Genomic DNA, 14,942 nt, shown 5'->3' on the forward strand with positions numbered 1-14,942 from the left:
TCTCTCTCTCTCTCTTTTTTTCAGATTTAATAAGTTTATTAGAGTTATTTAATAGAGATGTTATTGGAATGTAAAGTCTCAGATTTTTGGAATTATTTGCCCAGAAGTGAAGATTCTACCATGTATCTCGTCCTCTATCAAACAAATATGAAAGGGGCAAATCAATCTTAAAGCAGCTAATATTTTTCACACAGTAGTTTTTTAAGGTATCCTGGAAACATTTAAAAATAGTCTTTAAAAAGCTACAAGAAATAGCTTGGAACAGATTTAATGTGTATCAACAAATTTAGAATAAAGTCATTAAGTCACTATGTCAGTAATGAAAAGAAACAAGTTATAATGTTACAAATTCTACTGACTACTATAAGTTAAGAATTTTTAAAAGATGCTGCTTTTCCAGGTTCCTCAAAGAATATACATGCACGGAGTCAACTATTTTGCAAGAGTTGTGTTCAAGTTTTGCCCAAGATACTTTTATTAGTTAGGTAAGGGTAGGTCACCCTGTGTAACAAGCAGCCCCTAATATCAGGAGGTTAACAGAACACGAGTTTATCGCCTGTATGTGCTACATATATCAGAGCAGGTTATAAGAACCATAGAGTGGGTCTCTTTAAAGTGAAGTTGTTTATATTTTCTGAATTCCCCACACACATCAGAGCATGCTGGGGATATAGTTAATGGAGTTCTTACTTGTGTTGAGAGGTAAGCACCTAAGAGGAAAGCTTCCCCAGTGAAGTAACTTACATAAGTCTTACAGAGTGAAATGGAAATCAGGCGGTATATGTCAGAAATAGACAACTGGGTTCAACCAGATATAAAGAAGTCTGTGCTTTGAATCAGATATTAAACAGTCTTTCTTCATGAAGATATGCATATGAGATTGTAGCAATATAAAAAGGTATGTAGGGCTAAGGATTGGAACTAAACCTTGTATCATAGGGGAGGAACATAAATGCAGACATTCATCAGATTTTATCTGTGACCAAATACATGAGAGAACAACTTAAGGGAAGAAAGATTTATTTTGGCTCACATTTTCAGAGGGCTTGTTCTGTGACTGCTTGATCCCAGGTGTTTGGCAGGACATCATAACAGCAGGAACTCTGGTGGACGAGCTTCTTCATCTCATTATGGACAAGAAGGAGAGAGAGAAGCTGGGCGTGGGGGCACACACCTGTAGTCCCAGCACTTGGGAGGCAGAGGCAGGGGGGTCTCTGAGTTTGAGGCCAACCCGGGCTACATAGTGAGTTCCAGGTCTGCTCGGGCTACAAGGAGACCCTGCTTCAAAAAGACCGGAAAAAAAAAAAAAAAGGGGGGGGGGGGGGAAGGGGGAGAGGGAGAGGGGGAGGGAGGGAGGGAGAGAGAGAGAGAGCGAGCCAGGGACAAGGTATCCCCCAGTGGCCAACTTGCTTTAGCTAGGTTCCATCTCCTAAGATTTTCAGAACCTCCTCAAAGAGTGCCACCATCATGGGGACCAAGTGTTGACCACATGAGCCTATGAAGGACATTTTATATTCCAAGCTGTAGGGAAAAGATAGTCTCATGGATCCACACTTCTGTTTGGTTTTGGACTTCCTCTATTCTTTATTTAAAAACTGCACAGTCCCTGTGGATTTGAGAATAAACATCACATCAACAGTAATGCCATATGTTGTCATATGTGCCTATCTCTGTCATGTAAGCAGTGAGACTTGAAGTCTTTCTCTAACAGGTATTGACGGTAGATCATTCACTGTCCTCTTATTCAGTGTGTCACTTGTGTGTTTACCAGGTGCTTGTATGATGGTGGGTTAGGCTATGAAGACTCAAAAGACAAATTCTCATCTGCTTTTCCCATTCATGAGTTATCAGCCGAATGCAAAACTATCAAGTTCACTTTCATACTTGGCCATAATAAAAGTGGCTTTTGGAAAATGAAAGGTCCAGAACAAACTCTGGACGCTGGCCATGCTCACTCACATGCAGCACTTATTTATTTGATTTAAAACCAGCCCATGGGTCTGGGCACATTCCAAAGTCACCAAGAATCCTGAGAGTCTTTAAATAATAAGGCACATCAGTCTTTCTTCTTCTTTCTTCCTTTCTTTCTTTCTTTTGTGTATATGGTGTATGTGTTCATGTGAGTTTGTGTATATATGGCATGTGGAGACCGGAGGGTGTTATCCAGTGTCTTCTTTAACTGCTCTCCACATTATTATTATTATTATTATTATTATTATTATTATTATTATTATTTTGAGATGAAGACCTCTCTCTCTGAATCTGGAGGCTCATTAATTTGGCTAGATTGGCTGGCCAATGAGCTTCAGGAATCTACCTACCCTGGCTCCCCAGTGCCAGGGTTACAGAAGCGTGCCACTGCACCTGGCTTTTCTGTGGGTGCTGGGATAAGAACTCAGGCCATCATGTTTGCACAGCAGGCATTTTATGGTTGCTCCATTCCCCTAGCCCTGAGACCAAATCTTCCATTCATCTACTTTCACTTTATGGTGCAAAAATTGGTTGAAACTTCAGAAATGGAAAAAAAAATCATAATTGAGTATGTTTATTGGAAAGAAGGATGCCAGTACAGCTTCTCAAAGGGGTCACCCCAGGAAAGGGAAGGAATGTCTGTCATGGCCTAACGGGTGGTGTCTCACTATTGATCTCTGGCAAGTTGTAGTGGAAAAGATAGTCAGAGTTCCAAAGTGCAATATTACATTTCCAATTAAAATGTGAAAACAAGCCTTTTTCATAAAGCACACTGGCCTGAGCACTGGGAAGTGACTACAAAGCTCTGTGCTGATTGAGACAAGCTGAAAGCAGACACTGTAATTGATAAAGGAGATAAGTCAATCTGTGTCCTTTAAAGAATAATGAGTTCCATTTTTCATCAAAAAGATCTCCTTGTGCTGAAGAAACATTCTTTCAATAAATCTACTTAATGGTTTCCCCTCTAATGATATATAACATTGCGCTGTGGAGCTGGGCACTGCAGCAGGCCTTGCCAGGGACACAGGCCACCCATCATTTGCATTGGTAATTCAAACGTTAAAAAAAAAAAGGAAAAGAAAAACCCAGAAGATTCCCAGGAAGTGCTGCTGTTCTGGGAACATACCCGAAGGCCTTCCTGAGCTAGGTAGAGGCACAGGATTTTGGATGCAGAATAAAATCCCAGGCAAATGTCCATTCTCCTGCCATAACTGCTGCTCTGTGGGTTTGGTGATAATTCAGCTCTGAGGTGACTCTCTGGCAGACAGATCTGGTTAAATGCTTCAGATACTTGGGTCATGAGAACTGATTAGCTTTGTTTGTCCCTTGAGCTCACCACTCTCCCACAGACCTGATTGGCTTGGTGTCACTGTAGAAGGTTGCAGCGGTGTTGATTGTGTTGAGTAAACTGCCCAGTCACTTCAGTGGCCCTGCCAGAAGCAGACCCCCACTTCATCCAGGTCCTGGAGCCTCATGGGACCAGGTCCTGGCAGAAGAAGGGCTTGCTTCTTCCCAAGGGAATGAGTTAGAGTTCCCTGGGCCCTTGGTTAAGCAGCAGACTGTGGTCCAAATAGTAAACACCTCTGAGAACCCTAACTTTACAAATGTGGTGTTCTTTTCCCTGAGACCCAGCCTTATGTAACCAAGCCTATTTCCTCCAAGGGCACCCAGCCCTCCCAATACTGATGGACTTGCCCACATGGGAATCATTAACAACAGCCCTGGAGTTATTTCCTTATGGTGCTGTTTGTTTATCCTCCAGTCGCGTGTGAGTCAGCCAGATCATGATTTGTGGTGGTTTTGCTTGTGAAATCTTACATAATTCTATTCCTATTGTCAGGTTGGGCCGAGCAGTTAGACCATATAGTGTTTTCTCATTGCACAACCTTTGCAAATCAATAAGGAGAAAGCCTGAACAATGAGGTGACAGTGGCTGGTCAGACCAGGCCAGAGTCAGGCCCCAGTCACCCAGGAGGCGGCTCTGCAGTTTCACAGATATGGCCACTTCTAATTCCACCGTTGGGCAGGATGGCTAGGCAGGGTGGTAGCCTTCATTGAGTTTTCACTGAGGTGATGTTTAAAAGACGAGAGTGAAGAATGAAAGAACAACAAGAACACTTTACACAGAAACTGACCAAATTTTTACTGCATTTGCCCCACTGGAGTCCAACATGCTGGTCCAGAGCGTGGCTGGCTAGAAGCTTCTCCAACAGGCTTTCCCTTCCCCACCAAGTACAGTATTTATTTTGATCCTACTCACTGTTCGAGTCCAGAGGCAGTTACTAAAAACACTCGATGCAAACAGTGAGTGGCTACAACACAGACGGGGGTGGGTACAATTTCCACGACAGAGTGGAGTCAGGGAACGAGATGGGCAGAGGCAAGACGCCCCCTTGGTGGCTAATGGCATCATGGAGCTCAAAACCCACAACTGTTTGGTTTTGTTTCATTTTGTCTTTTTAAAATTCCTGGAATATATGGAAACTACTTCTTCCTAGTATTATTTCATATTTTAAATCAAATATCTGACCTGATTTAAAACATAGTTATTTGCATACATTTTTGTGCAGCGCACCTTAAAGTAATTTGTGTGTGTGTGTGTGTGTGTGTGTGTGTGTGTGTGTGTGTGTTTAGGATGAAGATTACAAATATCTGCATAAAAAGAGAAACTGTGCGACTCTATATGAAGACAACATCACATTCCACAGCACATCATTGGTTAATTTTTGAATTGTCAAGCATTACTTCAAATGAGAGAGAGAGAGAGAGAGAGAGAGAAAGAGAGAGAATATAACTGAACACAATTGCCACGACAGAACAATCATAAGGACAGAACCAAACCAACTTCTCTATGAATCATTTTAAAACTTTAGCTCTGTTTCTAACACTTTTTATTAATTGTTATTTTAAGCTCCAGTAGCAGGATCAGATTTCTGCTGCCTCTGGGCAAATGAGTTATGATCTGATCTCAAGTTCCAAGGGAAATGCTCAAAGTTTTATTTTCCCCCAGTTGAATAAACACTACCATGTACATTATCTCTTGTGTTAGAATAGTGTTGTCTTCACATAAGACTCAGATAATGGTATTAGTCATTCATTTCCTTGAACACAGACACCCTCATGCGTGCTGACAGGTTTATAAGGACGCGGTGGCAGCCGTGGGTTCTAGGAGCTGCTAGATGGCCGACTTTGATTTCTTGCAGTCCTGAGTGATGGGGCCCGGGCTCGCCTGGTTATTGTCCGCTTTCTCCCGCAGATGCTTGGCTTGTCTGAAAGATTAATACATTAACAAGAGCTGAGGTCCAGGGCTGCACATCTTCAGACATGTTTATTAGCAGATGGCACACAGGATTCAAAGGTCACCACGAAAGTGACATTTTAAAGTGAAACAACAATATTTATGTTCAGATAGTCTGCTGGTGAGATCATGTGGAAATGGTTTTGATTAAATTAGCTTATAAATGGTTGCCAATCTATAGACAACTTAAAATGCCCTGTCTATTCACCAAATGCTTTCTTCTCACGCTCTTCTTATCTTTTAATATAGATGACTAAATGCGGGGTACTTGTTATTTTCTGTTGGTTTGATTTTTGTATGTTCATTTAAGTGCAAGGTCAGTATATCTGCTGTTTGCTTCCTAGGTTCTGTATTTTTATTTTAATCCTGAAGATGTTATTTTCTGTGTATGCACTGAGATCTCCCTGGCTGTTACTCTGGCTTTGAAAGTGTCTGGATTCTATTATGGAATAATGAGTATGGAAAATGGCTTTCCATTTTGCTAGTATAAACTGGGTCCCCAGAGAGATCCAGAACTCAGTTCCCTACACAGGGTTTTATGTCCGAATCTCATAAAAAGCGCCAAGTTGGGGGTTTCAGAGGCAGTTATAGGTGCACGTTTGCTGTTGTCCTTGGGAGTCCCAATGTGTGCCATATAACAAAGTGGAAACCCAAATACAGAACAGAGGGGTGGGGCTCCTAATCCCATTTTCTTTTCTCTCAGTTTTACTTAGAAGACATGTGAGTGAGAGCTTTTTGTTGTTGTTGGTGGTGGTTTTTTGAGAGAGGGTCTCCCTGCAGCCCCAACTGGCCTAGAACTCACTGTGTAGACCAGACTGGCCTCTATCTCACAGAGATCCACCTGCTTCTGCCTCTCAAGTGCTGAGATTAAAGGCATGTGCCATCATGCCCTGCAGAGTGAGAAAATTTTACCTCAAACACCAACTTGAGAGAATGCCTAACAGTGTGAGGTTGAAACGATGTTCTGGAGGTTTTGCAGTGCTACAGTCAAGAACTCTCAGCATTTCCAACAGGCATCAAAAATGCAGAAACAATAATCAATTCACAGATTAGAACTTTCCCAGGTATTGGAGGAGATGAATACTACTAAACACACTGGTTTTCATTCATTTAAACTTAATTTTATTATGAGTAATTCTGTAAGATTTAGGCATCCTTGTTTAGATTTTTTTACTTTATAATTATCTGTGTCTCATTTTCTGTATATTTACAAAATCACAAAAGTAAATCTACTGACCAAGGATTTACTCACTTTTCAAGAGAACCTTTTTCAACGTTCATTGCTCCATCGATTGATTCCAGTCCTTGTTCAGAAAACTGCTTCAAGGCACTTAAAGCTGCCTAAAAATGAAAACAAACAAGAACCATTCGCTGACGTTCATGCAATGAACAGGTGATTGCAAAAGAAAGCCGAGCTATAGAGACTGTCATTTTCATGGTGCTCTCCCAGATCCTTCAGTAAAATTACATTTGAAAGTCTGCATTTCTGTGGAGCAAGGCATAAGCACATTGTGTGCAAATGTGCGCTTGTATCCAGAACTGTAAGGGTTTCAATCATAGTTAAGGGGTTGGGGAAAAGAATTTCAAAGGAGTGTCCTCCCTTTTCTCTTAGCTATAATTTTGCAAGATCATGAAGTTCTGTCTGCAAACACAGAAACTTAAAATACTTCAACAATGATGACAATGATACTTTCTCAAACAGCTGAACCGTACACTCTCCTCCTTCAGATGTGAGGATGTTGGAATGTCTACCTTCATCACTCTTTTCAAAGTTAGCATAAAGGCCTGCCTCAATTTTATGAACATGGAACTCCAACCAAACCGTAGGTAGCAGAATGGGTAGCAGGCATTCTCACACAGAGTGCAAGGTCTGGCAGCATCCTGAGAGAAGAGGGAAAAGAGACTCCAGGGCTCTTAGGGGCTTTGGGGAGGCAGGCCTGAGTAGCAGAGCCTCCAGAGGTGTTGATAGGCTGGTGCAGACGTGGGATGCTGTGGGTGTTGACAGGCTGGTGGAGCCTGGCTGGATGGCTGGGAGGCACCAAAAATGCAATGCTGATAAGATCTACATAACTTGTTGACACGCTTGTGCATGTTCCAAATTGTTAATTCTTTGAATAAGAATTTGGTTCCTCTTCCCCTCCCCCACACCCACCTCCTAAGCCCCATCAGAAGGGTTTTGTGGAGTCTGAGCTAAGTGTGACAGTCGGGGTGTCTGAATTCTGGAGAGGCCCGCTACTTCACACTTGGGGCATCTGGGTCTTCTCTGCCTTTGAAAAGGAGTTCACTCATGCAGTTTCCCTGAACTTTCATCTGCCATGGGCTGCTTGGGGGTAGCCAACTAGGTATACGAGTTCTTTGAAATTTCTTTGTGCAGAATATATTTGAGGATGGATTAATTTTAAATTAATAGACTTTTGGAGGGGGAGAGAAGGGGGACAGAGTTTTAGGTTAACAGGAAAACTGAGCAGATCATACGGGAAGTTCCCACACACTGTCTTCCTTCCCTTCCACCTATTATTAACGTCTTCCACTATGGTTGTCATGGCATGTTTGTTGCAACTGACTGGCAAGTATTGAGCTATCTTGTTTGTGGTTTTTTTTTATTTTGGTGGGTTTTTTTTTGATACAGGGTCTTATGTAGCCCAGGTTTTGCTTGTTGGTGGTTTTTAGTTTTTATGTTTTGAGACAGGTCTCAAAGTAGCCCAGGCTAGCCTCAAATTCTATAAGTGGTCAAGGATGATCCTAAATTTTTCTCATTTGTACCTTTCAAGTGCTTGCATTACAGCAGTGCCTGTACTGCCATGCCTGGTTTTGATAAATGCATAGTGACATGTACCCACCATTACAGGATCACATCAAGAAGCTATGCTGTTCTAAAAATCCTGAGGTTTGCCTATTTATTCCTCTCTCCCTCCTTCCCATTGACAACCACCAATCTTTTCCCTGCCTCAGGAGCTTTTCCAGGATGGCATGAGGTTCATGCTGTACTTTGCAGCTGGTTTCAGGTTCCTCTGTCTTTCACGTCTCATTTCTCTTTGTCACTGAACGATATTCCATTGCACGGATGAACCACAGTTTATTTTATGTCTTGGCTTATTGGGGAGCATCTTGATTGTTTCTAATTTGTAGATTAAAACCACTATAAACACCCATGAGAAGGTTTCAGTGTAGAGCTTAAATAAGGTTTTCTCCCTTCTTTTTAGTGTTACTGGCTTTCTCCTTTGGTTTTTTAAGTCATGATGTCAATATGAAACCAAAAGTAACAATGTGTCAATTTCTTATTCCTTGTATTACTCTTTCTTTTGGGGACTTTAAAGTGGATCTCCCAGATCAGATATGCTGGTCTGAATGGCCCTGGTCTTGGTGTCTTGGGGTGTGGGACGGCCACACTCAGGATGAGGTTATTCTGATATTTCCTTGAACCAGGAGTCCCTTGAGGAGGTCAGTGTTCCATCACACTGCTGCCCAAGTGTTAAGCTGTGCTGGACCTCCATGGGGCAGGAAGTGCAGCTAACATACTGAGGTGCTGCTGTGGGTTGGACTGCATCCCTCTCAAGCTCAAGTGTTGAAGTTTTAGCCCCCAAGTACCTCAGAACATGATCATATTTATAGACAGTTATTGTAGATTAATTGTAGATTAATTATTTAACCCATAAATATTAACTAGTATTCTTTTTTTTTTTTTTTTTTCGTTTTCGTTTTCTTTTTGAGACAGGGTCTCCCTGTAGCCTCAGCTAGCCTGGAACTCCCTATCAAGACCAGGCTGGCCTCGAACTCACAGAGATCTGCCTGCCTTTGCCTCCCTAGTGCTGGGATTAAAGGTGTGAGCCACCATGTCTGGCTTTAACTAATATCCTTTGTAAAAATATTTTATTTATTATTTTTATTTCATGTGTATGCATGTATTGCCTGCTTGTAGGTAAGTGCACCTGTGTTGTGCAATGCCCATGGAAGATAGAAGAGGCTGTCAGATCCCCTGGAACTGGAATTACTGACAGTTGTTAGCTGCTATGTGGGTGCTGGGATTCGAACCCGGGCCTTCTGTAAGAACAGTCAGTGTTCTTAATCGCTGAGCTATCTCTCTAGCCCCTAACTAATATTCTTAAAATGAGTTATACTGGAGAAGGGTGAGTTCCCAATGCAATATAATGGATATTCCTTTTTAAAAATATTTTATTATTTTCATTTTACATGTATGAGTGTGCTGCCTGTGTATATGTAAGTGTACCCACATCATGCAATGCCCACAGAGTTCAGAAGAAGGCATTGGATTTCATGGAACTGGAGTTACAGATGGTTGTTAGTCATCATGCGGGTGCAGGGAATCAAACCCAGATCCTCTGCAACAGCAGCCAGTGCTCTTAACCACTGAGCCATCTCTCCCCCACAGGTATCTTTTTGAAGAGTGAAAATTTGAATGTAGACACATACTCAAGAAAAGGTCACAGAATGATGAAGGCAGAGGCTGGAGTGAGGCAGCAGAAGCCAGAGATCTCCAGCAAGGACCAAAAGCTAGAAGAGAGGCATGGAACTAACATTCTACAGGAGCAACCTCCAGCCTCCGACCTTAGATTCTAGCCTGCAGATCGTAAGAGCCTCAGTTGTATCATATTATAGCAGCCCAAGCAAACCAATGCAGGTAAAGCAAAGCTCTTTGCTAGTCTCTGTCTGTCTTTGTGCATTTCCCTGTTACTTTTTATTCTGAAATTGGGTTATTGTTGTAGAAAAAACAATATACTGACAAGCAAAAAGAATTTAAAATATCCACAATTCTCCCACCTGCCCCACAACTAGGTGGATGTCTTTCTACACCCTTTGTTCTCCCCTCTCCATAACTACACACTTTCACCTGGGCCAGAGACAGGGTCTCATTGTGCAGCTCAGGCCAGCGTAAAACTCACAGTCCTCCTGCCTTAGCCTCCCAATGTTTGAATAGGATCTTCAGTTTTGTCTTTTGTTTGTGGAGGTTTTTTTTTTTTGCCTCTTATTTATTTATTTTTTTGAGACACGGTCTCCTTGTAGCCCCAGCTGTCCTGGAAACGGCTATATAGGCCAGGCTAGCCTTGAACTTACAGAGATCTGCCTGCCTCTACCTCCCAAGTGCTGGAATTAAAGGTGTGTACCACTACGCCCGGCTGGATCTTCAGTTTTGTGACCTGCTCTTTTCTTTATTATTTTTTAATTTTATGTATACTGCATATATTGCCTGCATGTAGGTAACTGCATCCATGACCTGCAATGCTCGCAGAGGACAGAAGAAGCTGCCGGATCCCCTGGAACTGGAGTTACAGATAGCTGTTAGTTGCCAGGTGAGTGCTGGGATTGGAACCTGGGTCTTGTGCAAGAACAGCCAGTGTTCTTAACCGCTGAGCCATCTCTGCAGCCCCTATAACCTGCTCTTTTCACTGAACATGGGTAGTTTTCCATGCCAAGAGAAGTGTTTCAGGAGTCTCACAGCTTTCTATTGCATTTACAAGCCTTCCTGTATTGGCACTGCTGAACTCTAACTCTAAAGACCAAGTCATGTTTGACTTTTCCAAAAGCTCCCAACTGCATGGAGAGGCCTAATGAATATAGGGCATTTTATAGACTCAGGAATTTGAACAATGATCAACTGCTTTTTTTATCCACCAAGTGGGTAAATATCATCAAGAATGCTACTTTTTTTTTTTTTTTTTTTTTGACAATCCATTGAGTGCCAGGAACTTTTAATTTGCATCATGATCTTGGTGAACAAAAGTTCTGAGGGTACTGTTTTATTCAGAAGGCCAACACAACAAGCAAAAACAAAGTTTTTGCTACTTTATTTTTATTTTTTTGGTCAGTGTTGGGGATGAAACTCAGGGCCTCAGACATACTAACAAGTTTTCTAACCTACCTTCACATAAAAAAAAAAAGTAATTTTCAGGCTAGTTGGAGCCTGTTTCCACTGGTTGATCTGGGCCCACTTGGTTCTTAGTGTTGTGTGAATCCCAGGAACCACAAGACCTGCTTCTCCAAGCCCAGGACCCTGGCACCTGCCTCTCCCATCAGAAGAGAGATACATGGAGGAGACAAAGACCAGGGCTTCAGGAGCAGGTCTGGCATTTTAGCACTTGCAAAATCTCCCAGGTGATGCTATCCTCATGTCATTCAGGTCTTCTGCACTCGTGATCACTTCAAGAATGTCCTGCAGGCTGGAATAGCAGTGTGCTCTTTCAATCCATGCCATGAATGGACTTTCCAAACTCTTGCGTGACTGATTCTCTCCACAGGTATGCTCAGTACCTTCCAAGTAACATTTCCTTATCTATCTGGTGAGATCACTCAGCCCACAGTTTACTGATAACCCGGAACACAATAGCTTCTAAGTATGAGAGGATTTTTTTTTTAATTTACAAAAGGCCAAGGTGACAATTTATGTTAGCCTCTGTAAACAGCAATAGCTACCATTTGATGCACATCATTCTGCTGCATGCAGGCCCTTTACCTGTATGACCTCAGGTGTTACCACAGCCACAAGTAGGTCTTACCTATAAGGAAACAGGCCCAGAGGATTCAGTATCCTACTTCAGATCACATAGCCAAGTATTTGGAAGGGCAGAGACTTGAACCCAAACCAAGTTCTCGACCACACCATGGTATTTACTCTGAATGAAACAGCTCGTATTCAGTGACCCAATGTCAGGAAGGCTTCTCTCAATGCCATTATTCCAGCATCATTCCATAGTGCTCCGCGCTCATTCTGGTCATTGCTTCCCACAATAGCTGCCTGCGCTGAGCTTACTCCTGTGGGTATCCAGCGCAGCCTCTCTTGCAGTCTTTAGGTTCATTTCCAAGGCTCCATGTGGCACCTCTGTAACACTTGCAGTTTGGGCTAACACCAAGTGACTATTTTGTCACTTATAAATAACTACAAATGATTTGATTCTCCATTTCTTAACACTGGGAAGGAACAAATCTTGCTCCCTTGACTGGCCTCCCTTCTCCATTTTTCTGAAAAACAACAACAATCAACCTTTTCCATTTATTTCCAGTAACTGCCTATAGGAGGGAGAAAGGAACTTTGGGGTTTTGCAGAGCATGTGGGATGTAGGCTATTGTAGTAATAAGAGACTGGAATTACAAAGGTGAATAGATGAATGTTGGCCATGATGTATGGATAACCTGGCATTGACTCTGTTTAGAAGGGCAGAGACAGCAAAGCCAACCTACCTGGTGCCTCTTCCCACAGGCACTCACAGAACACTCTCGAAGCTGCTTCCTCCCGCACTTGCTGTGAGATCCTCTGTGGAACCACAGCAGGGCTTTCCTATCACCTCCTTTTTATTTTTGAGACAGGTCTCACTGTGTAGCCCAAGCTAGCCTGAAACTTGCTACCCAGCTCCAAATTGGCCTCAGACTCACAGTCCTCTTGTTTCAGTGTCCCCAGTGCTCAGATTACAAGTGTTCAGCACTACAGTAGGCTATACCACCACCCTCAGTTAGTTTATCACCCACTCTTTTCCAAGAAAGGACATTTACAGATTAAAGAATTCCATGGGAAAAGGTAGGCTGGCTTCTGTTTCTACAGTAAAACACCATCATAATAGAATTATGCACAATGCCTGAAAAAGCCACATTACTGTTAGCAAACTTCATGCTAAGCTCAACAAACAAAATGAACCTTTGCTATTAGATCAATTACTTCAGAGAATAATAGGTAATGCAATGGCTTTATGAAAAATACTAAAATTGAACAGCCCACAAAAATGTTTAAAGACTTTCAAATTAGTGCAGAGGAGGGTAAAAATCAACAAAATCCTCATGTTTAAACAATTTCAACAGAATAAATTGTTAATTTACTAAAGGCTAGCTGCTTTAAACAAATCTAAACATAAATACGATACATAATATTGATGGGCACTTTGGAATGAGGAAAAAGCAAACCACCCTCATCTGGGAAGATATTTGAAGCCTGATGAAGAAGCGAGTTCTAAATTGTCTCTTTAAGGAGAGAGTAAATAGATAACAAGATGTTCTGCTCCCACTGCCTGCAGTCCACCCTCTCAGCATGGATGATTTGCTCTGTGATACATGTAAACTAATCTTGGGGAGTCGTGGGAAGAAGTGAATCTGGGTCCTTAATGAGGCACATCCTGAATGGTGCTAACTCAAGTTGGGTAACTTCCCACTCACTGTGGATTCCAGACTCTCAAAGATACACTAACATAAGTACCAGAGCCCTCCATAAGTCTGTGGCCATCAGCAAACAGACAAGTCAATGATTTCATTTCCAAGGTCAGAAAATGTTTTCCTAGCAAACCAAAACAAACATACACAGCATCTAATGGGATATTACTGCAGCCTACCAGCTACAGTCTCAAACCTGAGCTTTATGATAGCTAACTTGTTCTATGATTTAAAAGACAGAAGAAAAGAAAGGAAAAGAATAGAAAAGGCACATCCAAGGCAGTAAATGCAGCTTCTTTTGAAAAGAGAGACTGAAATAGTTCCCTATTTTTATTCTTGTCTTCCCAGCACTTCTCTCTCTCTCTCCCTCCCTTCCTCCCTCCCTCCCTCCCTCCCTCCCTCTCTCCCCCTCTTCTCTCTGTGTTTATTTCCCTTAGAGGAAAGCATCTGCATAACTACCTAGAAATATTTTTATCCCCAAAAGATTTCACAACTGTTTTGTGAGTAAAGCCTCACAGGTTCTAGAACAGATGTCGCTACCGTTTCATGCATCACTTGTTTTGGGCGTAGTTATAGTGATGCTGAAAACACAATGCCAATGAGATATTTTCCATGCCTACTTCTGGTCGTGAGTGTGTGTGTGTGTGTGTGTGTGTGTGTGTGTGTGTGTGTGTGTGTGCACATACAGAATGGAGGTGTATCTTTCCAGTCATTTCTTCAGTTTCTAACTCTCCTCTTGTCAATTAGCATTAGCAAATAATATTGACACCAGCATCTATTCTTCCTGCTTCCTTCTCCAGGGATTAGCATGTCATGACAACACAGCAGCATTAGGTCACCTTCTGAGAGACCACAATGGTCTTCCTGAGAAAAATGTGAATTTTAAGTCATCCCCTCTGGCAACAAGATGCCCAATGGGTCTTTTATTTTCTTTACTTCTGTCACACTTTTCCCACTAACTCCATATCCCAATTCCCAGAAACAGGCTGTTCCTGTTGCAGTCAGTGGTGACCACAGATCTGAATGTGGCTTTCATCTTTAAGTAAGCATTCAATGTTTGTTTTGTTTTGCCTTTTCTCCTCGAAGTGCCCACTCATGATGAGCTCTTCCCCATAGCAGACCTAAGGGCTGGATTTTGCTCAGAGAGCTCACAGTGGTCATGTACAGTTGTACACACACAGTTAATTAAATCAGGCTCCTGTCAGAAATGTCATTGTTTTCTTTCTTTCTTTCCTTCTTTCTTTCTTTCTTTCTTTCTTTCTTTCTTTCTTTCTTTCTTTCCTTCCTTCCTTCCTTTCTTCCTTCTTTCTTTCCTTCCTTCCTTCCTTCCTTCTTTCTTTCCTTCCTTCCTTCCTTCTTTCTTTCTTTCTTCCTTTCTTCCTTTCTTCCTTTCTTCCTTACATTTTTACTTTTTTGGGAATGGCCTTGAACTCGCCAGTGCCCCAATCTCTTGTCTCTCACTTCCCAGTGCTGAGATTACAAGGGCATACCACCATGCTTGGCTTTTTCATGTGGGTTCTGG

The 14,942-nt window shown here is 42.1% G+C and overlaps 1 protein-coding gene across 2 annotated transcripts in view; it reads right to left on the reverse strand.

Moving 5' to 3' along the window:
- Positions 1-4,089: 4,089 nt before the first annotated feature.
- Positions 4,090-14,942, reverse strand: part of Stau2 (staufen double-stranded RNA binding protein 2) — a 329,426-nt gene continuing 318,573 nt past the window's right edge. For both annotated transcript variants that reach the window (XM_017802151.2, XM_008848890.3), the window contains 2 exons: positions 6,522-6,610; positions 4,090-5,240 (listed from right to left, as the gene is read on the reverse strand). In XM_017802151.2, the coding sequence (XP_017657640.1) occupies positions 5,147-5,240; positions 6,522-6,610 (183 nt within the window). In that variant the 3' untranslated portion in view covers positions 4,090-5,146. The remainder of the gene's footprint in view (positions 5,241-6,521; positions 6,611-14,942) is intronic.

This window comes from Nannospalax galili, unplaced genomic scaffold (genome assembly GCF_000622305.1).
Source record: "Nannospalax galili isolate Female #2095 unplaced genomic scaffold, S.galili_v1.0 scaffold102, whole genome shotgun sequence".
Taxonomy (NCBI): domain Eukaryota; kingdom Metazoa; phylum Chordata; class Mammalia; order Rodentia; family Spalacidae; genus Nannospalax; species Nannospalax galili.